This window comes from Brachyhypopomus gauderio, chromosome 12, assembly GCF_052324685.1.
Source record: "Brachyhypopomus gauderio isolate BG-103 chromosome 12, BGAUD_0.2, whole genome shotgun sequence".
NCBI classification, from domain to species: domain Eukaryota; kingdom Metazoa; phylum Chordata; class Actinopteri; order Gymnotiformes; family Hypopomidae; genus Brachyhypopomus; species Brachyhypopomus gauderio.
In genome coordinates this window covers 12,983,165-13,010,630 of record NC_135222.1, presented here as the reverse complement: position 1 = coordinate 13,010,630, position 27,466 = coordinate 12,983,165, and the positions used below count along the sequence as shown (strand labels likewise).

Here is a 27,466-nt window from a genome sequence, read left to right as displayed (position 1 = left end):
TCTTAATAAACTTATTAAAGAGTGGGTCTATAATAATGAAATGTAGTCAGTTTCTTGCAATACTAATTCTGTAGAATTTCTTGGAAGTATAATCCTGTGAACTTTCATTTTCCTTTTATGTGAATGTAGGTGTGCAAGAGGGCGTGAGAATGTGAGGGCAAAAGAACAGGCAGAGCACTGCCCATATAATCCTGGAAACAAGCTGCTGGAACACACTTACCCGACCACAAACTGTGTGTACATAAAGGATTTGGTCTTCTAATACACCGATTATTAATCAACAAATTCAATTAATGTTAGCTTTTTATAATTACTTATAATTAACAGTACTACAAGGACCAATTTTCCAATGAGCATTAAACAGGAATCACAACCATCAACTCCACAACCAAATAAAGGTGAGCTCTAAGGCACAAGTGAATGAATTTACTTTTCACCTTAATTTACTTTTTACAATCAAACATGTCTGACATTATGCAGGTTAAAATGTGATTGTAGCTGTAATAATTTGGATACAGTATGCTGCTTAGTCATAGAGGTTTTATTTGGGTTTTTACTGATTTCACAGTGACAAGAACAGGCATATGTCAAAACACAAGCAGACTGACATCTGTACCTAAACTGGTTTGAACAATCTGCACATTGGGTGCATTACCAACTATATTTATGGATCCAGTTATATTTTAAAACTTGAGATGGACAAAACTACCAAGTATAAACAAAGACTAAGGATCTAAGGATGTATTACTAGGAAGATTGTTTAATTGACTATTCAATTAAATTATTTATTTATTTCCAGGGATAGCTCTAACCAATCTCGAGTACATTAAACAGTCATGTGAACAATACAACAGATCATCAAAACAAAAAAGGCATATAAGCCAGTATCAAACAGGAACAGTGTCAAGAAATACTATAAATTATACATCATAAATATAAGATAATGGACAACATGTGGGATTGGAGACAGCATAGCAGTGGCAGGAAGGGTGACAAGAGGCCATTATGCAGTTGAGATTATTGATGCTGTGTGTAAACTGCACCTGAATTGCATTTTCAGTATTTATGACCTGTATTGTGTAACTACTTTGTATGATCTGGGTGAATTTTGTGTTTCAGAATTTGGTAAAGAATGGAGGAAAACACCCTGGCAGTGAGTCAGTTCAATGTTTTTTTTAATATAAAATTATAGACTTACACATTTATAAATCAGTTTAATGTTTTTTTTTTTTATTTTTTATAAGACTACATAGTCTAAAATGCAGTTTAATTTTATTTAAATATAAAATATATAAAATATTTATAAAAGTCAAACATTTATAAATCAGTCTAATGTTTTTATATAAGACTATATACGTTTACACATTTATAAATTGGTTTCTGTGACGTTGGCGCTGGCGAGAAGGATGAGACACGAATCCCACGTAGCAGAAAAGACCGGGGAAAAGACGTTAGACACAGTAAACGGAACATTCACACACACACACACACACAGGCACGCTTACACATAGTGGCACGAGAGGGAAAAATGGGTTAGGCACACAAATGGGGAGACTAACAAACACTGGTACACACACACACACGACATAGGCGCCAGGCTTCGCGCCAGGAGGAGAGCGATTAGGGGAGAGATCCGGAGCTGCTGGTGCTGCGTTGGGCAGTCCCCCTCCTGCTTTCGCTGCGAACCCGGACGTGCCAGATGCAGCGTGGCGGGCGGACGTGCCAGGTGCAGCGCGGCTGGCGGACGTGCCAGGTGCAGCGCGAGGGAGCTCCTCCTCACAGTCCATCATCTCCTCCTCACCCTCCAGGATCCCCTCCATGGACTCTGCCGGGCTCTCACCCCGGGAACAGTCCATGGGGCTGGCCCTGGAAGATCTGGAGGACGCGTTCTCCCCCGGAGTCCTCTGCCCCTTTACAGTTGGCGCTGGCGAGAAGGATGAGACAAGAATCCCACGTAGCAGCAAACGTTACGTTTAATTTGTTTACGTAAATAGCGCATATAGCGCACATGAAACACTCACTTCATACACAGACGTGTAAACAGTAGACAACGACGAGCACAGGACACTGCGCGAGCGCACATTAAATAGACAAACCACATTAGCCCCACGTGATTACGAGACGATTCACAGGTGAGACAGATTATCACACGACATAACCATAACCACGGGAATCCACTGACGCAGACAAAGCACGTGGACAACGTTAACACACGCCCAAAAGGGAGGGGCCGGGGTCCTCAACGTGACAGTTTAATGTTATATAAATATAAAATATTTACAAATGTCTTAAACATTTACAAATCAGTTTAAAGTTTTTATATAAGACTATATACTTTTACACATTTATAAATCTGTTTAATGTCATTTTATTTAAAATTACACATCTATAAAGCATTGGCTAAGTGCATTTTATTTACTTGCACTTTCAATCTGGTTTCTTTTTTTGTCATTGTCCTGTGTGATGCCATCAGTGCTTTTTAGCAGAGATTGTTTTACTCATTCATTACTGTGGAAAAATTTTAATGTTTCACATCATACAAAGCCACTTTCACCAACGTTTTGCAACTTTATGTTCTAAAATGGAAAAAGTCTTACCACTGGTCTTATCACTCTTTTTTTGTTGTCATTCCTGACAGAGACAAAGGGTCCTTAGAAAAGAACCTAAGGAAATTCAATGTCAGCCACTCAGATGTTAAGTACATCCGATTACTGGTTGTTGGAGAGGTTGGAGCAGGAAAGTCCAGCTTCATAAACTCAGTCAATAATGTTTTCCAAGGACGAATCACCAGTGGAGCTCTTGTTGATGCAACATCTGGCAAAAGTTTCACAAAAGCAGTAAGTACATTAATATTTACGTACTTTAAAATACTACACATATTCACAGTATATATAATGTTTGGTTTTCATTTTAACTCAAGTCAAATTCTGGTCCTAGAGACAGAGTTTAAGATTTATATATTAAGATGTTTGGCTCATGAACAAAACAATGATTAACCACAACTGTCCAGTGACAAGTAACTCTGAACTTATGAGAAAATAATTGTTAATTTCAGGGGTATCCAACAGTGCAACAGCATGCCATATTGTTTAGAACATTGTGTGAAGACTAGTAATCCTTTACACCTCATATAATTGAGAACTTTTGCAGATGCAGAAAATGAATTGCATATGCATCTACTGTATTTAATTGTTTTTTTTAGTACAAGACCCACTACATTTATAGAGAGGATGGTTCTTGTTTGCCTTTTGTCTTCAATGACATCATGGGACTTGAAGGACCAGATGGTTGCGGTGCACCTGTAGAAGACATCATCAGTGCCCTAGCAGGTCTTGTTGAGGAAGGATACAAAGTGAGGACACTCAGTAACAGCACTTAAATTACTTAAATTACTGTACCGTACTTGTGGCTTCAGCATGTAAAATAATGAGAAACCTACAAAGTCAAAGTGATGAAATGAAGAGGATTTTATATGTTTTCAGTTTTCATGGGGACTTTATCTAAAATTCTGAATGTGCAGGTGTTTTATCAACTACTAGTTTTGCAGTGCCATCTGCGACCTTAACCCTCATGCCCTCCTCGGGCATTTTTGTACATTTTTTTCAAATTTTTTTTTTCATTTAATTATCATTTTGACTATGTTGCAGCAAGTGGTATGATTTTTTGCAGAAAATCTACTTTTTTATAAAATTTTTGAAATCTAATATTTTTTACTCTTACACGTCATCCATACTTGCTCGATGCATTTTGCACCCTCTGGACACCTTCGTGGCAAAAATGTACACGCACCAAAAAACTGCTCTTAAATCATAATACATCAATATTTTATCTTGCTTTTTTTTTCATAAATCACTTAATCAATTTCAGACCTACTCAAAACTACCAAACATGAAATTATTTTCAGGATTTTAACCCTTTAAATGACAGTTAAATTATTTGAAGTATTGCAATTTTTTTGGAAAAAAACACAAAAAATTGATTATTTTCCATAAAACAAACAGTAGACAGATGGGGCATTGGTTGTAATTAGAGTCTTAGATATGGCAAAGATTAGTAACAAAATTGTTTTGATTGCATTATTATTTTTTATGTAGTGCCAGATTTCATATTTTGCACCCTTTGGACACCTTTGTGGCAAAAATGTACATGCACAAAATCAGCAATAAAATCCTCATATGTCAACATTTTTTTTTTGCTTTTTTTTCATAAATCACTTAATCTACTTCAGCCCTGATCAAAATGATCAAATATTCAATCATTTCCAGAATTTTAACCTTTTAAATGACAGTTTAATTACATGAATGATTAATTATTTGTTTAAAAAACCCACAAAAATTGAATTATTTTCCATATAATAAATACTAGATGGATGGGACATTGGTGGAAATTAGAGTCTTGGATATATCAAAGATTAGCAAAAAAATAGATTTTATTGCATTATCAATTTTTATGTAGTGCCACATATTCCCTCTGAACACCTTCGTGGTCAAAAATGCCCCATTGACTTCCATTGAAACCACGTTTTTTGATCTCACTGCAGTTACAGTATAAAACCATGCATTTTGAAATGTCAGTATTTCATTTTGAAGAAAAGTAGTGAAATTTGACATTTTTACTATATTCCATTGGATTCAGCCATTTTTCCATTTTAGGCTGATGAATGAAATTCTTGTAATTTTGCCAGTTATATTATGGAGTCATGTGACTAACAGGGAAACCCCAAGTGTGTGTGTGTGTGTGTGTGTGTGTGTGTGTGTGTCAAGTCAAGTCAAAGTTTATTTGTATAGCGCTTTTAACAACTCAAGTTGTCGCAAAGCAGCTTTACAGGATTTACAAGGTTAACAATACTATGGGTCCAGAACCCTAATGAGCAAGCCAAAGGCGACAGTGGCGAGGAAAAACTCCCTATGATGGTGGGGAATAGGAAGAAACCTCGGGAGAACCAAGACTCAAAAGGGAACCCATCCTCCATTGGGCGGCCCGTTAACACACAAATACACAAGTCACACATAATTCACACAATCAGACTAGGTAAAAGGTAGAATTGAAAGTTCTGGGTTTTGATATTGTCACTGTAAATGTCTGTTGATGAATGCCAGGCTTTCATTCCGTGTCGGAGCAGTGATGCTGGTATTGTAGGCTCCGACTGCAGTGTTAATCCCCAGGTGAACCCCGGTATCAGCACATCCACCGGCAGCCAGACCATCCCCCAGGTGTGTGTGTGCGTGTGTGTGTGTGTGCGTGTTCAGTTTAGAAAGAAAGAAGGAATTGAAGAAAGAAAGAACACTTTTGTTGTAATTGTTATTGCTGTCACAAATGTACAATGGAATTAGAACTCTGAATTTCACTATAACCCCTAACCATAACACAACAATACACACATATGGAACAAGAGGCAGCCATGTAAGGTGCCTGGAGAGCCTTTGCTCAAGGGCCCATAGTGGTCCTAATGAGGGTGGGGTACAGATGGGGGCTGACTTCTCTAACATCTGGACCAACTTTGAGTTTAGCTACTAAAAGTTTAGTTTAGTTAATTTCAAGCAGACCAGCAGGCACTGCAGCATGTGACCTGGTGCTCTCTACAAATACACATGTTACACTTGGTGCAGGTGGTAGAGGACCTCTTCTTTAGGCCTGTGCACAACCAGCACACACCTCTCTTTCTGGTGGCAGTAGTGCCAATTATCAGTTATATATCAGTATATATAAAGAAGAGGACAAGAGGCCACCGGGCGGTCCACCTCCTACAGCTGTAGGAGGCGGACCGCCCGGTGACCTCTTGTCCTCTTCTTTAATTGCATCGATATCTCTGCCTTCAATGCTTTTGTGCTGTTCACTTCTGTGGATCCCTCGTGAAACCAGAAAAGAACATACAGACGGAGGCTGTTCTTAGAGGAGCTGGGGAAATCCATGGTGTCCTCAGAGATTGCACGGAGACGGCACCCTCCACGTACAGCAGCTGCTGCTGCCATGGTGATGGATTTGCAGGCCCCTGTTGCTTCTCATACAGAAACAACTGATATAGCCATTGGCACTACTGCCACCAGAAAGAGAGGTGTGTGCTGGTTGTGCACAGGCCTAAAGAAGAGGTCCTCTACCACCTGCACCAAGTGTAACATGTGTATTTGTAGAGAGCACCAGGTCACATGCTGCAGTGCCTGCTGGTCTGCTTGAAATTAACTAAACTAAACTTTTAGTAGCTAAACTCAAAGTTGGTCCAGAGGTTAGAGAAGTCAGCCCCCATCTGTACCCCACCCTCATTAGGACCACTATGGGCCCTTGAGCAAAGGCTCTCCAGGCACCTTACATGGCTGCCTCTTGTTCCATATGTGTGTATTGTTGTGTTATGGTTAGAGGTTATAGTGAAATTCAGAGTTCTAATTCCATTGTACATTTGTGACAGCAATAACAATTACAACAAAAGTGTTCTTTCTTTCTTCAATTCCTTCTTTCTTTCTAAACTGAACACACACACACACACTTGGGGTTTCCCTGTTAGTCACATGACTCCATAATATAACTGGCAAAATTACAAGAATTTCATTCATCAGCCTAAAATGGAAAAATGGCTGAATCCAATGGAATATAGTAAAAATGTCAAATTTCACTACTTTTCTTCAAAATGAAATACTGACATTTCAAAATGCATGGTTTTATACTGTAACTGCAGTGAGATCAAAAAACGTGGTTTCAATGGAAGTCAATGGGGCATTTTTGACCACGAAGGTGTTCAGAGGGAATATGTGGCACTACATAAAAATTGATAATGCAATAAAATCTATTTTTTTGCTAATCTTTGATATATCCAAGACTCTAATTTCCACCAATGTCCCATCCATCTAGTATTTATTATATGGAAAATAATTCAATTTTTGTGGGTTTTTTAAACAAATAATTAATCATTCATGTAATTAAACTGTCATTTAAAAGGTTAAAATTCTGGAAATGATTGAATATTTGATCATTTTGATCAGGGCTGAAGTAGATTAAGTGATTTATGAAAAAAAAGCAAAAAAAAAATGTTGACATATGAGGATTTTATTGCTGATTTTGTGCATGTACATTTTTGCCACAAAGGTGTCCAAAGGGTGCAAAATATGAAATCTGGCACTACATAAAAAATAATAATGCAATCAAAACAATTTTGTTACTAATCTTTGCCATATCTAAGACTCTAATTACCACCAATGCCCCATCTGTCTACTGTTTGTTTTATGGAAAATAATCAATTTTTTGTGTTTTTTTCCAAAAAAATTGCAATACTTCAAATAATTTAACTGTCATTTAAAGGGTTAAAATCCTGAAAATAATTTCATGTTTGGTAGTTTTGAGTAGGTCTGAAATTGATTAAGTGATTTATGAAAAAAAAAGCAAGATAAAATATTGATGTATTATGATTTAAGAGCAGTTTTTTGGTGCGTGTACATTTTTGCCACAAAGGTGTCCAGAGGGTGCAAAATTTGAGGAGGGCATGAGGGTTAATCCCCACAAACTTGAAAAGTTACATACAACATTGTTGGACATTGTTAGGATTGCTGATGTCAAAGTATTTCTATTTTTGAAAATTAAAATGTTTCTTCCACTCACATATTCAGTTTAATCCTGTAAGTGCCAAAACTACATCTACACCTAACTGCACTCCCAGTCTTGGTGCTCAGACCTACTGCCTGGTCAACATCATTGCAGCAGACAAAGTATCACGTATGGATGATAAAGTCATAAAAAAGATGAAAAACATCCGTGAGAAAGCATCTGAAATGGGTAAGAAACTACTATACATTAGTTGTCAAACTACTATATGTTAGTTGTTGAGCGGGGGGGTGGGGGTGGGGGGGGGGAGTGGCGAACGTAAGTTGTTGAGCGGGGGGGGGTGGCGGGTGGTGAACGTACATTGTATATCGCGATCGATCGCCAGTGGAGGGCGATATAGATATGGATCAGAGGTAAATAAACTAGATATTTTTTCGGTGTGTGAAATCAGAAGTGTGGCATGTGAAGATGGTCAAATGCATGTGTCACACGCTCAATGCGTGAGACTTGAGAACACTGCTCCACCAAACAGAGATAGTCCAACTTACAGTCAGTAAGGAGTTCCTGGATAAGACCCCCTTGGCTCATGAGTGAGTGAATTTTAAGAAGTCCAAAGTTGACAGTGGTGTTAGCAAGACCAGCAGCGGTGTTAGCAGAGCGGGCTAGTCTAGCTAGCACGCTGTGGTCCACAACCCGGTCCCTGCTACTTGATGGAAGTTGAGGTGTGTTCCTGGAATCTGCATCGAGGTTTTAGTCCATGATGCTTGTACCGAGGCCACAGAGTAATACCAGTGGCGAGACATATGTTGTATGTAGTGGAATCCAGCCGAGATGAAGAGCGCAGATTGTAGAGTTCAACCAGGGAATAAACTCGCTGGGAATCTGTAACAGTAGCCTACTGGAGACCAACTACAAATGCTATCACAGTGGAGTTAACACTGCATCCAACAACAGATCCAACAGATCCAACAACAGGTAGCCCAGATATTTCAGTAGAGGAAAAAAATGTGTAGGACAAGACTCCGAAGAACACAATGTTCACAATGAGAAAAGAAAAACAATGACCAAATACCGATATAGGAGCAGCAAGCAAAGACATTCACAGCGTACCCTGTACTGGACATGAGTTTCTAAAACTTACCCCTCTCCACCACACACTATTTTGGGTTTGATGAGCATTATGGTTCAATCAGTGTAGTTGTGTCCTATAAACAATAGCACAGACAACAGGGTCCTTGGACTGCAGTTGCTTCAAAAATCAGGAAGGGCCAACTGACACAACATTAAAAAAGCACCATCACATATCCACTACAACAGGTCTCCAGAGAAATAATTTTCAATTCAAAGGAGTTGATTCCAGCGATGGGCTCTGTTCTTTCTGGAAGCCCATATACAGTGTAGTATCTCAAAATGATGACTTACAATCTTAGTATCTCATAATAACGAGATGAGATGCTAATGGACTTTTTTTTTCTTCAAGCGGTGGGAATGGGGTTCCATAGTTCTTCACCGAACCGTCCATCAAAACAAAAAAAATCCAATCCCTGCATTATAAAAAGTACTTCACAAAAAAGTCTTGTTTACCATAAATCATACATTAATCAACACTATTTTTTGAGGAAATTTTATTAGAATATGGTATTATATATCTATAATATTTATTAGAAAAAGAAAAAAAAAACTCCAAACATATATTTCTAGAAATTTGACATGAGTACAATAATCATTCCACAGTAATGCTGTTAAATTGATATTAAATAACGTCTGAGATCTCAAGCATGGAACATATTGCTTCTGTGTGTTCTCAAATTATCATTGGTAAATTTGGAGCAGAGAGACAATATCACTTTAATGCAGGGGTCACCAACCTTTTTGAAACTGAGAGCTACTTCTTGGATACCAATTATTGTGGAGGGCTACCAGTTTGATAAACACTTGTGAAATCACAAATTTGCTAAATTTTGCTTCACATAGATGAATATCATTAACTAGACATGCATTTCCTGAAGGAAATACATAGTGCTTGAAAAGAGATGCAAGTCTGTGTGTGTGTGTGTGTGTGTGTGTGTGTGTGTGGAGTCTGCTCAATCTGCCCCTCTGCTATATCTGCCCCATCTGTTCCATCTGCCCCATCTGCCCCTCTGCACCATCTGCCCCCTCTGCTCCATCTGCCCCTCTGCTCCATCTGCCCCTCTGCTCCATCTACACCTCTGCTCTGTGTGACTGTGTGTAGTGGGTATGAGAGAGATGCAGGTGTGTGCGCGTGCGTGTGTGGGGGAGGAGGAGAGACATTCAAAAATAACTGCCACTCTGTCTCTGCCACTCTGAGTGGAGGAGCCTTGTTTTATGTGATTTGCACCCCCCAAACAAACGGTCGTAGTTCGGGACCCGTTTAACTTATTGCTTCACTGAGGAGATTGTGTGAGAGAGGACCCCTTGCCGATGATTTTGAAAAGGAATAACAATATAGGGCTTTTCAAGCCCTATAAAAATAATATAGGGCTCGAAAAGCCCTATATTGTTATTCCTTTTCTCCAAATTTCTGCAATTAATGCAGCCCGAACCGCTTAACGTACAGATTCCGTTCGAACTGCGTTTCGAAGGTCTTGGCTCTGTGTGGTGTGCTATCCATTTTTGGAGTCGATTAGAGTTATAGATTTTAATAGAATTGAGTTTAAAAATGAAAAATGGCCCTATTAAAATGATGGTGGAATGTTCAGAATTTCAAATCATCACTGCCAGTTAGAGTGTGAGCTGGCATAAAAAATGATCAAAACGTTCTTGGATAAACTGCTGTAAAATCCTTACACCTTGACCTAGAAGCTCCATTTAAATTTTAAATGGGAGAGAAACTTGTCCTTTCTGGCACGCCGAGATATCTAATCATTTGATCAAATTCGTTTTAGAGTTATGAGCATTTGTTTGGCACCAGACACAGAAAACTACCCCATTGGCCCCCATATAAATGTATGAGAATCAGAATCAGCTTTGTTGAGATTTTTGTGTATATTTAACTTGTCATAAATCAGTCAATTTAGGGTCAAACCACACAAAAATATATCAAAATCATCAACAAGGGGTCCTCTCTCACAGAATCTCTTCGGTGAAGCGATAGGTTAAATGGGTCCCGAACTACGACCGTTTGTTCGGAGGGTGCAAATCACATAAAACAAGGCTTCTCCACTCAGAGTGGCAGAGATAGAGTGTCAGTTATTTTTGAATGTCTCTCCCCCTATCCCACACACGCACGCACACACACATGCATCTCTCTCATACCCACTCCACACAGTCACACACATATACACCACACACACACACACACACACACACACATACATACATGCAGATGGGGCAGATGGAGCAGAGGGGCAGATGGAGCAGAGGGGCAGCTAGAGCAGAGGGGCTGATGGGCCAGATGGAGCAGATGGGGCAGAGGGGCAGATGGAGCAGAGGGGCAGATGGAGCAGAGGGGTAGATGGAGCAGAGGGGCAGATAGAGCAGAGGGCTGTATGGGGCAGATGGAGCAGAGAGGCAAATGGGGCAGATAGAGCAGATGGAGTAGATGGAGTAGATGGGGCAGATGGAGCATATACACTACATGCACACACACACACACACACACACACACACACACACACACACACACACACACAGAGACTTGCATCTCTTTTCAAGCACTATGTATTTCCTTCAGGAAATGCACATCTCTAGTTATATATGTTATTATTATTTATATTAATCTATGTGAAGACACTGATCATGTTAATGATTTATCTCAATATTATCAACAATAATTTAATAAGGTATCAAACAGATAAATATCAATACTTTTTTCTATAAATACTTTATTGCTATAAATATCTGCAACACTAGAGCCTTAACCACCTGCACTTCGCCAGATGCCGGTCCAGCTGATCAGCCAAGTTCCCGGACATAGCCGACACTCTTCTAACCATTGTAGCCGCCCCCAGTTGGACATCGGAGAGAGTGGAGATTACATCGGTTACATATTTCTTGTCTTTAAGCACAGTTTGCGATTATCATCATTGCTTCTTTGAAAATCTCAGAGTCTGAAAATGCCTTCTTTTTCTTGATTAAGAAATGTGTAGCTCTAAATGAGGCTTCGGTTGCTTTTTGGGAGTTTCTCACCGGCCTTGTGAAAAAAGATGCCTTTAAATCGCGGGCCTTTTCCTCACATAGTTCGCTGCCCAGTGGGTAGTAAGCATGGTAGCTTGTGTGACACGCCCTGTAATGTCTCTCCACACGTCGCTTTACCATCGCCCCGCAAATGAGACACATGCAGAAATCTTTTACAGTAGTAAAAAAGATCTCTTCCTCCCATTCACTGTGAAAATTATGTTTTCTTTCTTTTTCGGCCATGTTTTCAGGTGTAAATAATCGCCTCACCTTCACTGCGCCCGCTAGCTAGTCTCCACACGGCAACCGCAGGCAGTCTCTAGTAATCTAATATATAACAATTTTACATGTAACAAGATTTTTAAAATATTGTCATTTTCAAGTTTACATAAAAAAAAAATATAGCAAAAAAAAAGATGCAGCTCATTGATATGTGGCCTATAGTGAACTATTTTTAGAACAGGCCCGCGGGTGACTCCTGACGTCCTTTCGTGCGACCTGGTGCCCGTGGGCACCATGTTGGTGACAACTGCTTTAATGCATATTGTGATAATGGCTATTGTTGATGTTATGATCTCAGAAAAAAATCCTCATGTTATTCAGATATGCCTCAAGTAATCATCATGACAAGAGTTGATGAAGCATGTCCACTGGTTAAAGATGATATAAGGAAGATCTACAACAGCAAGAAGATTAAAGAGAAGGTAATTATATAATACATGCCTCTTATTGTGTAGGTTCCTCTTATGTCTGTGACTAATGGAGGCATGGATTACACAAGGTGTTCCATAGTGTCTGGAACAAACAAAACAGTGGGTCTTTTAAGTAGGCTACTGTATGTTATGAGATGTTTTCCTGCACATCCCACAAATGCTCAATTATCTTGAGACCATGAAAATGCCATGATGATCCTTGAATTCCAGAACAATTTTAAGAAATTAAATGCTATATTTATTTACTTAATAATACTTAATATTTACTTAATCTAGTTGTCAACTGGTCCCACAAAACTTGGTTTCTTAAATCAGAAAAATAATATACAATTAATTGCAACAATATATTACAGGTCCTTCTCAAAAAATTTGCATATTGAGATAAAGTTCATTCTTTTCCATAATGTAATGATAAAAATTAAACTTTCATGTATTTTAGATTAATTGCACACCAACTGAAATATTTCATGTCTTTTTTTGTTTTAATACTGATGATTTTGGCATACAGCTCATGAAAACGCAAAATTTCTCACAAAATTAGCATATCATGAAAAGGTTCTCTAAATGAGCTAATAACCTAATAATCTGAATCAACAAATTAACTCTAAACACCTAAACAGGATTCCTGGGGCTTTTAAAAACTCCCAGCCTGGTTCATTACTCAAAACCGCAACCATGGGTAAGACTGCCGACCTGACTGCTGTCCAGAAGGCCATCACTGACACCCTCAAGCAAGAGGGTAAGACACAAAGAAATTTCTGAACGAATAGGCTGTTCCCAGAGTGCTGCATCAAGGCACCTCAGTGGGAAGTCTGTGGGAAGGAAAAAGTGTGGCAGAAAACGCACAACGAGAAGAGGTGAGCGGACCTTGAGGAAGATTGTGGAGAAGGGCCGATTCCAGACCTTGGGGGACCTGCGGAAGCAGTGGACTGAGTCTGCAGTAGAAACATCCAGAGCCACCGTGCACAGGTGTGTGCAGGAAATGGGCTACAGGTGCTGCATTCCCCAGGTCAAGCCACTTTTGAACCAGAAACAGCGTCAGAAGCACCCGACCTGGGCTACAGAGAAGCAGCACTGCAAATTTTGCATGTCATTGGAAAATCAAGGTGCCAGAGTCTGGAGGAAGACTGGGGAGAAGGAAATGCCAAAATGCCTGAAGTCCAGTGTCAAGTACCCACAGTCAGTGATGGTCTGGGGTGCCATGTCAGCTGCTGGTGTTGGTCCACTGTGTTTTATCAAGGGCAGGGTCAATGCAGCTAGCTATCAGGAGATTTTGGGAGTGCTTCATGCTTCCATATGCTGAAAAGCTTTATGTAGATGAAGATTTCATTTTTCAGCAAGACCTGGCACCTGCTCACAATGCCAAAACCACTGGTAAATGGTTTACTGACCATGGTATTACTGTGCTCAATTGGCCTGCCAACTCTCCTGACCTGAACCCCATAGAGAATCTGTGGGATATTGTGAAGAGAAAGTTGAGAGACGCAAGACCCAACACTCTGGATGAGCTCAAGGCCGCTACCGAAGCATCCTGGTCCTCTATAGCACCGCATAAACGCCACATTGAAGCAGTCATTTCTGCAAAAGGATTCCCAACCAAGTATTGAGTGCATAACTGAACATAATTATTTGAAGGTTAACTTTTTTTGTATTAAAAACACTTTTCTTTTATTAGTCGGATGAAATATGCTAATTTTTTTAGAATTTTTTTGTTTTTTTCTTTACTTTTTTGCCAAAATCATCAATATTAAACCAATAAAATGCTTGAACTACTTCAGTTGTGTTTAATGAATCTAAAATATATGAAAGTCTAATGTTTATCAGTACCAGTGGGGAACCGTCAGGGCCCTCTATGCCCTCTCAGAGGGCCTAAAATATTTTTAAAACATAAATATATATAATTTATCCAATTTTATTTTATCTATTACAGTTTGACAATCGACATCTAAACAATTACAAAAATTTAAGCAAATAAATTATTCACCCGTTTCTATTCAATCTGTGTTGGAAGGTGAGGGGTTCAGCCTGTGAGACTGTCTCCCCCTATCAGGACTGTGATGCCCTATCGGTACGTTTACAGAGGGCCAGGCAGTTATAATTCAGCGCAATACCAGTTTCAAATGACAGTAAAATTGACCAATCATATCTTCCCTCTTAGTGGGCGGGCTTAACTGTATGATAATTTCCGCCCGCTGTGGCGACGCTAGCTGTCGTTAGCTAGTTTCGATTCATTCCTTTGATGCCCTCGTGTGCGTTTGTTACGGAACAGCTCCGGGCCCCTTCCTGTGGGCGTGTGTTTACGTCGTCTGCGTCTTGCCATCTGCGTCAGTGTATCCTCGTGGGTGTGGTTGTTTGTGTGTGTTCATCCGTCCCACCTGTGGCTCGTCTCGTAATCACTTGGGGCTCATGGTCTGTCTATTTAATGTGCGTTCGCGCAGTGTCTTGTGCTTGTCGTTGTCTGATTCTCCACGTTACGTGTATGTGTAGGTGTTTCTGTGTACGCTGTCTTGCGCTTCTGTTATTAAAGCAGTGACGTTGGCTGCAAAAGCAAGGATCTGTGTCTCGTCCTTCATGCTGCACCCCAGCGTTACAGAACGACAAGCCGACAACGAGACACAATGCCAAGCTACAAGGCGAAGCCCAAAAAGGGGAAGAAGCCCAGCAAGTGGCACCACCGCTCTTCTTTCTCCCCCCCGCGGTTCGCTACTGATCAGTACATTACATAAAATAATGAACTATCACAATATGCTAATTTTTTTAGAAGGACCTGTATAAGTAAATCCAACAAAATTGTTTTAATTAAATGCAACATCATGGAGTTATGTTGAATTAATATAACATTGTTGTCTTGAATTTACTTACAACAGGTTGAATTAACTTGACATGATTAAGTTCAATTTACTGAACGTAAATAAACTATATTATTGTTTTAGGTTTATGTTGATTGCATTTAACCTGAACCCTGGTTTGCTGCATTTAAGGCTGTAGGTCAAATAACTACAACTTAAGTCACATTAATTCACCTGACTTTATTAAACATTCAGTTTTTAACAATTTTAACAAAAGTTACACGACCATCATGAATCAAAGACAATATGTGTATAAATAAAAAAAATAAAATAAAAACCCTGCTACCTGCTACAAATGCAAATTAAGCACAAATTTACAAACTGAAAATGTACTTTCAGTATAAACATACAAAACAAATAGTTAAAAATACAAATTGAATAAATAAAACATTTAAGAGGGTTATGAATCTCTTTATAATTCCACTAAAGTTGAATCCATTTTGACTGTTCCATTTCCAAACATGAATTTATTTGAACCTTTAAAAAACTGCAAAGTACCTCCAAGCTAGGTTTATGTCTCAAATAAAAACCTGAACAAATGAACACTGAGGCAATTATTGAAAGCACAGGTCTTCAAATCTGGGCCTTGAATCCTGTTTTCCAGTTTCCAATCTGGGATTTTGTGATCACTTTGTGAACACATCAGCAGGTCTTTTAAATGCCAATAAAAGAAAGAATTGGAAACATGACTCAATGTCTAAATTAGAAGACCTGAGACCTAAATCTTATTGTAACAGTTACCAATACAACAAGTAAAAAACAAAAAAACTATGCCAATCCAGGCCCGTAGCCAGGGGGGATCGAAGGGTTCGTTCGACCCCCCCCCCCCCCCCCCAAATCTAATCTCACTAGTGATTTTGAAAAGTTGGCAACCGTGTTTAAAATTAATAATATGTTTAAATTAGTGGTGGGCCGTTAACAGTGTTCATTAATTTGATACTCTTATCGGGCGATATAAAAATTATCGCAGTTAATCTATTCTTAAAGTTGGGTTGGGAACTGGGTCAAAATGGGTAAGCAAACTATGATGACTTTTAACTTGATAGTTTAGCTCGGCTGTATTCCTAACCAAATTGCACAGTAGGGGCGAGAACGAGTTTTCAAACCTGTGAATTACTAATCGTACGTGTGTTTACATGGATGCAGCCAAGTCGCCAGGTTTGCTTCATGGAAAATTCATTTTTAGGAACGTAAAGTGTTACCGGAGCGGAGCTCGGAGCGGTCGTTTTCTGCATGGTCCTAGCGCTAGATTCGTTGCTATTTAAATATTTATTTTTTAACCGTTAAAACTGCAGAGGACCAAAACCGGCTTTTGAAAAAGTCCCCCCCAAATTACGTCTGTGAGGTTAAATGTCCTAAATGTTGGCTTACATTTCAAATATCATGTTTAGCTGAATAAACATGTTATCAACCCCTTTTAATGTACAGTATGTAGGCTTACAAATTCATGTTTAACTGAATAAACCATTGAACACGAGTAGCCTACATTTTATTGAGCATGTTTTTTTTTCTTCAAGTATCAAAGTAAAACAGCTCTCTCAAGCAGTCATTGATGCATTTTGGAAACAGGAGATGAGCCCCTAGTCTAATGCACCCTCTGTGTTAAGAAACCCTATCTCAAAAACTGACTTTCAGTCATTACTTGGGTAGCACGCATATGAGCCATTTTAATATAGATTAATCTAGATTAATTTCAAGATTTCAGTGAGATTAATCTAAATTAAAAAAAAATTATCTATGCCCACCCCTAGTTTAAAATAAAAGGTTTGAAGTGCTCTCGTGTATTTAGGGGGCATTGGAGTAGAGAGCCAAATGAAGTCCACTTTTGGGGGAAAAGATCCTCCCCCATCACAATGCTGGCTACGGGCCCGCAATCAACATTAACCTAGCAATGACATTTGAGATAGCTTCAACAATATCAGAATTGGCTGTTTGTATTTTAAACTGTTTTTGGGTCCTGCTCAGAAAACAAGTTACATGTGCTCATGGTTGAAACAGCAATTATTAATGGAAAAAAGGTTGATTGATTGTTTTGTCCAGCAGCAGTCCAAAATCCAAAGACAATCTCCGCCCAAGTAAGAGTCAACAGAAGTCTAACTCCATGTCGTCTTGACAACTGCACACGATTTTGCTACATTTTCACTTGTGAGGACCTGCACCTTAGAGAGCTTGTTCCCATCCAACTCCAATCACTTTCTGAAGAAATTCAAACATGCATCACAGCTGAAAACTTGAAACGTTGCAGATATTACAAATCAACCAAAATTTGTTCCTTATGTTTCATATTGTTTTGTCCAACACTAGTCAAAAATCCAAATACACAGTTTATTCCTTTGCCCAAGTAAGTCAACAGAAGTCGTATCTACTGAACGTGATTTTACTCATGCAGTTTGTTTTTGAGGACCTGTACTTTATTGGAGCACTTGTTCCCATCCAGTTCCATCAACACTTTCTGAAGAAATTCAAATGTGTATCGCAGGTCCTTGGTGATAGCTCAAGTTTAAACTGTAGATTAAGCCAAGCAAGACTGCACATCCATTTGCCACATCTCCCAGATATTGCAGGACTGTGCATCCCTCAATAACTAGTCTGCTCCCTCGTGTTGGATGATGTAGACTCCCAAAACCATTTTCTCCATTTCTCTTACTGAACCAAGATCCAACATCCTGAATGACAAAAAATAGTATTAATTAAGCATCCATGACATGCAGTAATAAAATGCCCCTTGTCCAACTAACTGTATAAACTCAAAACATCTTCAGTTTACAAAGGCCCTACTCTACAAAAACTGTAAGAGTGATCAAACTTATCCTTTAAAAAGGCACACAGCAGCCAAGCTGTTGTAGTTCAACAAGCCAGAAAGAAATAAAAGAACAGGGTGGAAAATAACTCATAAAAAGTCATATGTCACTAATGTAAACAACTACTGGCCATTTTTGGTTGGTGATTAATCCTATTATCTTTGAAAAATTTAATGGTGTATTACTGGCCAAATCAGTTTAGCATAACATGCAAATACCAGCACTTACTCAGTTACAAGTGAAAAAGCTGTTGAGGCTATACATTAGCAAGAATTTCCAGGATAATGAGTTTTAAGAGCATTCCTGTTTTGAATGAGCATGGGCATTCATAGTATGTGCATTGATATGGGTGTCTCTGATCATAATGGCCATGCTTCAGTTTATAGTGTTTTAGTAATTGGTACCTCATAGATGCACTTTCAGAACACTGTTTGCACCTCCACATTCAGAGCCTGAAAACAAGAGATAGAAGTGTCAGACAGGCAATAATTTAAACTATCAAAATGTATCATTTATAAATAACAGGTATTGTTACACAATCCCTCAAGAATCTATAGCACTTAAAAAGAATTGATTTAAGAAGTAAAGAATACTTACAACTACATTTGAGCTACTAGCTTTGCATTAGTCAGGTAAGACACGTGCTGACAAAACTGAAATCCAATTTGTAGTTACCGATACATTTCATGAAAAGGCAAAAATATGAAAAGTTTACAAAGTTATTTAAATTGCTATTGTAAAACTATTTTAGAATTTTATAATGCAGTTTCCCCTGTTAATTTATTCCAATAAATATTCAGGTATTCAGATACATCATTTACTATGGTATCACATTTATGTCAAAACTCGAGCGCACAAAAACACGAGGTAAAAGTTATAAAACTGCATGTTTTAATGTGAAAATAACAAACTGACAATTTACACAATTAGCCCTGAATGCCATCAAAATATACAGGAGAATGCAAAAAAAAATTAATTAACACTTATCTGTTGTCTCAAACGTACCATTTTAAAAGCATTATTAATTAAAACACTTACCAAATAAAGTGATGGATGGCTACCGTTGAAAACCGAGACCCACCTGTGGGTCCATCGCACGCGTTTGGGGGTGAAAATGGCGTCTGTGCTCATTAGCATCATAAATACCACGCAAATGCGAAACTGCAAGTACGGAAAACGCAATGGGACAGTGTACCTATTCAGTTCAAGGGCTAGTGCGTTTAAAGTGAGTTGGTTACATTTGATTATTTTGACTGTTTAAAATTTCATAGAGTAATTTCAACTTAGTCATTCATGTAATGAGAACAATATCAGTGTTTCATTTCTTAGAGCGTAGTGTGGCAGTCTCTTTCATCAGTTGTACAAGCAAAGTGCTTCTGAATTTGAAGATAGTCTAGAAGCACTTTTCTTATACAGCTGATGGAGATGTCCTGTTTCTCTAGAAAGTTTGTGTGCTTCTCTGTCTATCCATCCATCCATCCAGATGCAAGAGTGCAGTAACCACCTGGGTGTCCCCATGAACCACATCTTCCCTGTGAAGAACTACCATGAGGAGATTGACCCAGATAATGACATTGATGTCCTGATTCTCAAGGCACTTGACCAGATTGTGAACATAGCCAAGGATGCACTGATGATTAGAATCGCTAACACTAAGTCTGAATGATGTAAACCATCAAAACCATGTAAACCATCTACATTTAAAATTATAAGCTAATGCTGTCTCATCTTATATGAATAAAACATAATGAAGGCAAATATATGTGAACATCACTCTACTGAGTTTAGGTGATTCTGCCACACCCACTGTTAGCAGGTTTATCAAACACACATTGTCACATAATCTACAGCCAGTGGATTAGGGTTAGGTTATGGTTAGGATTAGGATTAACAATGAAGTCTTTATGTTCTTTTGGACATTGAATTGTAGGCAGTGGTTTTATGTATGAGGATTTGACTTCTACTGGAACTGTAAATATATCAATTGAGAGTTTAAACACTGGTTGCCAAGCTGGTGCCAGTTCTGCCGCAAGGTTTTTTGAGAATGAATGAACGACACTTATCTGGCTCTTCTGCTTTTTTGGTTTTAGTGGCTTTAAATATTTTTTCTGACTTCATCAACAGTAATCTTAATTTTATCTGAAGGTCCTGGTTAAATATTTGTAACAATTTGATTGTATTTTTCATAACTGTCAGATAATTAAAATCTTGTCAAGTAAATGTTCTCTCTTCTGTATATGTTACTATAAGCCTCTTGACAGGCAGGTAAACATTCTTGTGACATCAGGAGGGTATTCCAAGAAGCGGGTTAAGCGAGAAAACCGGGTAAGTTAACTCAGAGTTCACGGAAACTCGAGGTTTTCCGTTCCAGAAACCGAGCTTAGGGAGAACCTGAGTCAGTTACTATAGCAACTTATGCTCTGAAGCTAACTTACTCGCTGGCAGGTTAACTTGGACCTGAACCAGAGTTACAAACACGTCATTATGACGTGTCCTTTCCTCGAGGATCATGTGGATATTGAAGATCAGTTTATTCGCTGAGTTATTCGCCGGAAACGCCTTATAAAACCCCGAATAGACATAGGCCTACTATCATTTTTGGATTATTTTTTATTGAACGTTACCGTTTTTCAGCACAATCCATTGCTTACATCAATACCATTATTAAGCGTCAAATTTCAAATATTACACATCGCGGATCAGCCCTAAATTCTCTTCAGATTGTTATACATCGCTCTTCATTTTTTTGCTAGTGGAAGTTTCTTGTGTAGGAGATGCGGAATCTGTCAGCAAAGCTACTGTATGTCGGTCTGTAAAGTATGTCTGGCATTAAAACGACTAGTGCCCAGTTTTGTGGTGTTTCCTGGGCATAAGCCAGCTATGGACATCAAAGAGGAATTCCACAGCATCGTTTGTTTGTCTTTAATTCACACGGACAATAAGCATAATTGGTTTGTCTTTAATTCACATGGACAATAAAGAAATTAAGCAAAGGAGAAGCAATATATAATGAACTTCATTTCATTTACATTTTAATGATTCCCTAGAGTGATTGGCTGCATTGATGGAACCTACATACATGGGCGTGGTAGTGGGGGGAAAGTGGACCTGGCTACCCAGGGCCCGAGTAGGGAGAGGGGCCCACTTTGCTCATGTGCCTCATTTTCTGGCATTTATAGGGGCCCACTGACATTAAGAGTGTACAGGGCCCAGAATTAACTGCTACTCCCCTGCCTACATATGCTACCTATTACAGCACCATTAGAACATGAAGGCGATTACATAAACAGAAAATCCATCCATAGCATTAATGTACAGGTACTCACCTTTATAATCCTTAATGAATAATGTACTTATCTTTAATGGTAACAAAAATAACGTAGCTATTGTAACTGACCGTTCTCCCCATCTAAATCATATGTGATGCTTTCCACCTCATCACAAATGTTGAAGCCAGATGGCCAGGATCCGTGTATGATTCCACACTGTACAACAAATCTGAACAGAGTAGGCCTGTGGTAGTTTTGCTAGTTGTTTACATGCAGTGTATTAGTTAAATCATTGCAAACCCTAGTGCGATTATAGGACACTATGACGGACTCCTTCATGGAGACAGAGGGTATCCCTGCCTGTCCTATACCTTATGACTCCCTATTTAGATCCTGCACCTGGACCACAGTCCCGCTACAATCAGGCCCACAGCAAAACCAGGGCAAGAATTGAAATGACCCTAGGAATCCTTGGGGCCAGGTTCCAGTGCCTGAAGGGGCTCAGAGTAACCCCTGATAGGGCGTGCCACATAATAATGGCATATGTGGTATTACACAACATTGCAACCATCCAGGATGAGCGACAGCCTACCATCTCTGACATGCCCACAGATGAGGAACCTTACATGCATGTGGGACAACAGAGATGGTAGATTTGGCAGAGACTCCATCTGCAATCACTGCTTTCCACATTAAATTATGCACCACCACCCACCCCACCCTACCATCCACCCTGTAACCTTTTAATATACATTACAGTCAAATTCACTGTTATGTTTCATTATTTCATTTTTCCTGTAAATATATTTTAAGAATAATATATAGTTATGTACATCCATACCACTTTGTACTATATTCTTATACTTCATTTTTATCTGATGCCATGTGTGTTTCACACCACTCAGATTAGACCTGGAATTAGTAAGTGTTCAATTAAAAATATATTTAAAAACTCAATACAGTAATATAAATGTGGAGAATATAATAATATAATCGCACCCTTCTGCTAAATATAAAAATATAATTTTCACTCTAACTCTGTTGGCTATTTTTTGACATGCTGACTGCCTTTCTCTAGCATCTACCGCAGTATTACATTTACGTTTAATAATATCTAAATATTCTGCATACGCAGTCATTAATACTTCAAGCTACAGTGATGTGAAATAAATTTCTGGAATACCCCCCAGGACTCACAAAGACAGGCTAAACTGAAAAATACAATCAGTGCTATGTTTGTCATTTTGCTATAACCTACTGATATGCACAATACAGATGTAGCATAGCATGCAAGATCTAACCAAGCATGTATCAATTATATGCATCAAACTATACTATCCAGAAAAGAATGAACAATTAGAGTAGACAATAATAGACATTGAAATAAACGACAAGTAGCTCAGACACTGTCACACCTGGCCTCGCCCCTGCCTGTGTCATGCTTATGTCTGTCTTCTCCCCCATCTGTTTCTTAGCCATGCCCCTAAGCGTTACCTCCCCAGCTGTTCTGTGTTAGTTCGTCATAGTGATGTGCATACATAGTAGCATCTGAGTGTTTACACTCATTGTCTCTTTGTGTATCGCTTTAGGTCTAAATATCCCTGTGTGCACTTTGGTGTCTAAGGATTCCTGGTTTATGCTTCATGATACGTCTGGCTCCGCCAGATTTCCATGTGCTCATATTTTGTTTTTCCATGTTTTCTCTTGCCACACTCCTGTCATGTGTAATTCCACCATCTCGTTATTGTTTCCAGCTGTGTCTTGTTGGCCACTCATTTGGTCTTGTATTTAAATCCTGTGTTTTGTCTCACTTCATTGTTCATACTCCCTGTTGGTCTTGCCCTGGAAATCTTCCAAGTATTGTGTTCAGTAGTGATGGCAAACCGAAGCTTTGTGAAGCACTGAAGTTTTCCTCCGAAATGAGTTGAAAAAAGGTTCATTACTCGAAGCTTCATGACACAGTGCACAGTACCGGCATCTGGTGGCCAAAACCATGAAGTGCTTCATGTATCTTGTGGTTTGAAGACAAGGGAACTCTTTTTTTTACAGCATGAACTGTTAAAATGCATTAAAATTTTGACATTTGTTGTTTCAATAAAGGCAACTGATAAAACTACATTGTTTGTTGTACGTTTTCCAAATCTCACTGCTGATTTGAGCAGAATGCTGAGAAAAAGGAGTGATGGCTGAATAATAAAATGCATTTCATCACAATGTATCACTGTAAACTTCAAAAATTCTTAGAAAAACCTTTAAGCAGGTCTTTTGATAACTTATTTATATTTATCACTCATGTGGGTTTGCTGTATGAGGTTGTTAACAATTTTATGATCATGGATGTGGAAGTAGTCGGTGCTTTTTCAGTGGGGCATTGAACATTTTATTTTTATGGTGGATGGTCATGATTGTGAACTTGGGTCATGATTGTGAACATGGGTAATGATTGTGCATAACTCTACTGTTCTTCTACTGTGCTGGGGCTAAGTTGGTTTATTTTTTTATTAACAATGTCAGCATTGATGAGGTGTTGTTGTTATAAGCCAACTGCTGAGAGCAGACCAGGCACTTCACCTGAAACGGAACATTTTTTAAATTTTACAACCTAAAATTCACACAGTGATTTTAATATTATGAAAGAGAAAATTTTATAATGGTGCACATCTTAGTATCCAAAACAATTAAAAATGTTTTAGTGATTTGATGACATGAAACACTACACACAGAAATATGATGGATTTTATACATGTAAAATATTATTCATAATTGGTGCACAGCCTATTATCTAACAGACTTACAAAGTGTCATTAATTGCTATTAATAAGGCAATTGTCTTTATTCTTATAATTTTTTTAATAACCTTATTTGATGGCAAAAGTTCGAAGTGTTTCCAGACTTCAGAACGGCCTCTTTTTGGCAATGGTTCCATTTTACTCGCTAATTTCTCTCTCTCTCTCTCTCTCTCTCTCTCTCCCTCTCACTCTCTCTCTCTCTCTCAATTCAATTCAATAATGCTTTATTGGCATGAATGTAACAAGGTACACTATTGCCAAAGCAGGCAAACAATATACAAATATATATCATAAAAGTACAAATCAATATAAATCAATACACAAAATAATAAAACTACTATTACTCTACTACTACCACTAATACTACCACTACTACTATAACTACTATTACTGCTACTACCACTAATAACAACAATAATAAAACAATAAAAACAGATACAATTATAATAGATATTTACAGAGAGAATGATTAATATTCTCTCTCTTTCTCTCTCTCTCTGTCTCTATCGCTGTTGCTATATGGAGTCAAATTAGGGTCTTTAATGGTGACGAAAAAAAATAATATCGCAAATATAAGATTAGCATTTTGCATTTTACGTTCCTAATTTGTTTCTGCAATACTTTCCCTCTTTTGCGTTTCTTTCTTTTCTTTGCGTTTCACATTTTATGTTGCTGCTTTTTTTTTGCAATACTTTCTCCCTTTTGCGTTTCTTTCTTTTGTTTGCGCGTCACTGCTTTTCTTTGCGTCTCGCATTTTACGTTCATAATTTTTTTTTGCGCTTCTCTCTTTTCTTTGCTCCGGTTTTACCCTCTGTGTGGGGGTGGGGAATAGACATCAGGTGCTAAAGCACCACCAACTCTGCCCTTTATCAACGAAAGTGCCCTTTTAAAACTTCGTTTAAAAAATATATATTATTATTATTATTAACATTTTACTGAGGTCGGTTTGAAATGATCTTTTGAAAACCTGAGCGAATAAAAACAATGCCCTGAAATGCGCCACCACCTCGCACACACCCGACCTCTCTCTTCCTTTAACACCAGATGCGCTGCAGCAGCAGTTCAGTTCAGCAAGTGGAAGGAAGCTGAACTGACGCTGAACGTTCACAGCACGCCTTTCGCTCTTGGCCACGCCTCTTTCCCGGCCCCCACACAGAGGGTAAAACCGGAGCAAAGAAAAGAGAGAAGCGCAAAAAAAAATTATGAACGTAAAATGCGAGACGCAAAGAAAAGCAGTGACGCGCAAACAAAAGAAAGAAACGCAAAAGGGAGAAAGTATTGCAAAAAAAAAAAGCAGCAACATAAAATGTGAAACGCAAAGAAAAGAAAGAAACGCAAAAGAGGGAAAGTATTGGAGAAACAAATTAGGAACGTAAAATGCAAAATGCTAATCTTATATTTGCCATATTATTTTTTTTTCGTCCCCATTAAAGACCCTAATTTGACTCCATATTGCTACGCTCTCTACCAATCCTCAAACGACCCTCAAAGTGCCCGTGAAGATTTGCTCTTTTGAATCAGTCCCTGAAGCAGTCACGTGGTTGTGTGCCGAAACAAAGCTTCAGACGTCAGCGGTCACGTGATCATTGTGGAACGAATCAAGCATCGATACAGTGGTTCGAAGTAGTGAGTGTCACTTTTGTGACACAAGCTTCGAAGCTTCAGGTTCAAGGGTAACATCACTAGTGTTCAGCCATTTGTTTTGACACTAGAGTTGCCCTGTTTCATGATCCCTTGTTTCTGTTTCTTTTTAGTTCTCTCTTTAGTATGAGGTGTTTGCTTTGTTTTTAATGTCTCAACTCGTTTTTGTTATTTTTCTGATTGTTATTTGCCGATAATAAATCTCGCACTACTCAGAATATGTATCAGCCTACTTATCGCTCAACCCCCATGATGTTATATTTAGATTATGATAAGGCTTTTAATCAGAGAGGGAGACTTGTCGCTCCCTCTCGGCATGTCTTGGCCCTGCAGGTTTTTTTTTTTCTTTATTTCTTTCATTTGTATCACGACGAGTCACACAATCACTTATTCCAGTGAGACACTGGAATTACCACTCCTCTGCTATTTTATTGTCCTATTTGTTGATTGACGTGGTGTCTTAGTGATTTTAACTGTAAAAATTTCTTAATTTCTTAATAATTGTATTTTTCTTGAATAGATGTGCTGTTTAGGGAATCCTGGTTATAGTCCTTTTCTTACACTATGACCCTAGTTAAAATTATCTAGGTGCAATTCCCAGGGTGGAATAGCTGGCTACATTTATTTAATGGTTTGTACTTGAGGGACGTTAACTCGGTGCAACCCTAATTTCAAGTACATATTTGCCACGTCACAAACAACAAAGGTCATAAACAAGGGTCCTCTGGTTTCCCCACAGGACAGACGGGTATTTACAGCCAGGTATGGTTTTTGTTTATCTGCTGAGTACTGTGTGAATCCCGGTCAGTGCCAAGAGTCAGCGCATCTTGTGGAACATTAAAGAGAGGAGCAACCTGTAGCGCAAGACGTGAGTAGATGGACAGAATGTACATGTGGTCCGTTAGACACTCGATGCGTTCTGGATTGCAAAGGCAAGCTCCCAGTGCCTCAGGTGAGGTGGAGCAGGTAGAACAGAACTGGCTCAGGATATAGTGTTACATGTCTGTGGGCGGCCCTTGAGTTTTAGTCGGCAAATAACAACCATTGGCCATTATCCTCATTGTTTTTAAACACCTGCTGATGGTCCAATGACTTCCTCGACAAAGGAACATTTGATGCAGAGCGTCTTCTTTAAGAAGCCACCTTCAGGAGTCTGAAAATAACCATTTCTTTGTTTTTTTTTTTTTTACATTGACAAGAATGATAGCGAGTACCACTTATGTTTTTGCTTTTTTAATATGTTGATTCTTATTTATTCATTTTCTTGGGTGCCTCTCTCACCCAGATTACCTTTTCCCTTTCCCCTGTGATGTGTCATGCCCAGAGTCATTAAAAAGGAAATGTTTGGCTCTATCTATGTCTTGTAACATTTCATGATTATTGACTAGAGTATGAATTTGCTCAGCCACAATTTCCTCTTTGTTCCTCATTGTCCTTTGGCCTAGACATGTATTGATGTGGGGGGGTCATAACAATAGTGAAGTTACAGTTGTGATCAAATTTATTCAACCCCCACTGAAATAAAGTGTTTTGGCCAGTTTGACATTGATTTTGATCATTTCAGTCATCTTATTTACAATTATATCAAAGAGGCACTTATAAATTAGACAAACATAACATAATATTTATGATGGAATAACCACAAATGTCTTTACTGTGCTCACATCATTATCAGTTTTATTCAACCCCCTAGTGACATTATTTTTTAGTACTTAGTACAACTTCCTTTTCCAGTTA

General features: G+C 38.6%; 1 protein-coding gene and 1 long non-coding RNA gene across 4 annotated transcripts; one reads left to right on the top strand and one right to left on the bottom strand.

The window, feature by feature from the left end:
- The first annotated feature begins 177 nt into the window (after positions 1 to 177).
- On the top strand, positions 178 to 26,585 carry LOC143527858 (interferon-induced protein 44-like). 3 transcript variants are annotated; one of them, XM_077023205.1, is made up of 7 exons: positions 178 to 398; positions 1,120 to 1,153; positions 2,639 to 2,837; positions 3,203 to 3,352; positions 7,596 to 7,761; positions 12,271 to 12,371; positions 26,469 to 26,585. In XM_077023205.1, exons 1-7 carry the CDS (start codon positions 350 to 352, stop codon positions 26,568 to 26,570), a joined length of 801 nt encoding a protein of 266 aa, XP_076879320.1. In that variant the 5' UTR covers positions 178 to 349; the 3' UTR covers positions 26,571 to 26,585. The 3 variants fall into 3 exon arrangements, with proteins under 3 accessions (XP_076879320.1, XP_076879321.1, XP_076879319.1); XM_077023206.1 differs by lacking the exon at positions 26,469 to 26,585 and adding an exon at positions 19,473 to 19,688; XM_077023204.1 differs by lacking the exon at positions 26,469 to 26,585 and adding an exon at positions 19,514 to 23,417 and having other exon boundaries at positions 179 to 398.
- LOC143527859 (uncharacterized) lies at positions 17,729 to 18,735 on the bottom strand. Its single transcript, XR_013134292.1, has 3 exons — positions 18,628 to 18,735; positions 18,435 to 18,482; positions 17,729 to 17,895 (listed from the first exon to the last, which is right to left on the bottom strand). It is a non-coding gene; the product is annotated as an uncharacterized LOC143527859 (long non-coding RNA).
- Positions 26,586 to 27,466: the final 881 nt, after the last annotated feature.

What these genes read in the sequence shown, in the direction of transcription:
- LOC143527858 (XM_077023204.1), top strand. Translation starts at nt 350, where the DNA reads ATGAGCATTAAACAGGAATCACAACCATCAACTCCACAACCAAATAAA. An exon ending in AACTCCACAACCAAATAAAG is followed by an intron (nt 399 to 1,119) that starts GTGAGCTCTAAG and finishes TTTGTGTTTCAG; the next exon opens with AATTTGGTAAAGAATGGAGG. An exon ending in TGAGAAAGCATCTGAAATGG is followed by an intron (nt 7,762 to 12,270) that starts GTAAGAAACTAC and finishes CATGTTATTCAG; the next exon opens with ATATGCCTCAAGTAATCATC.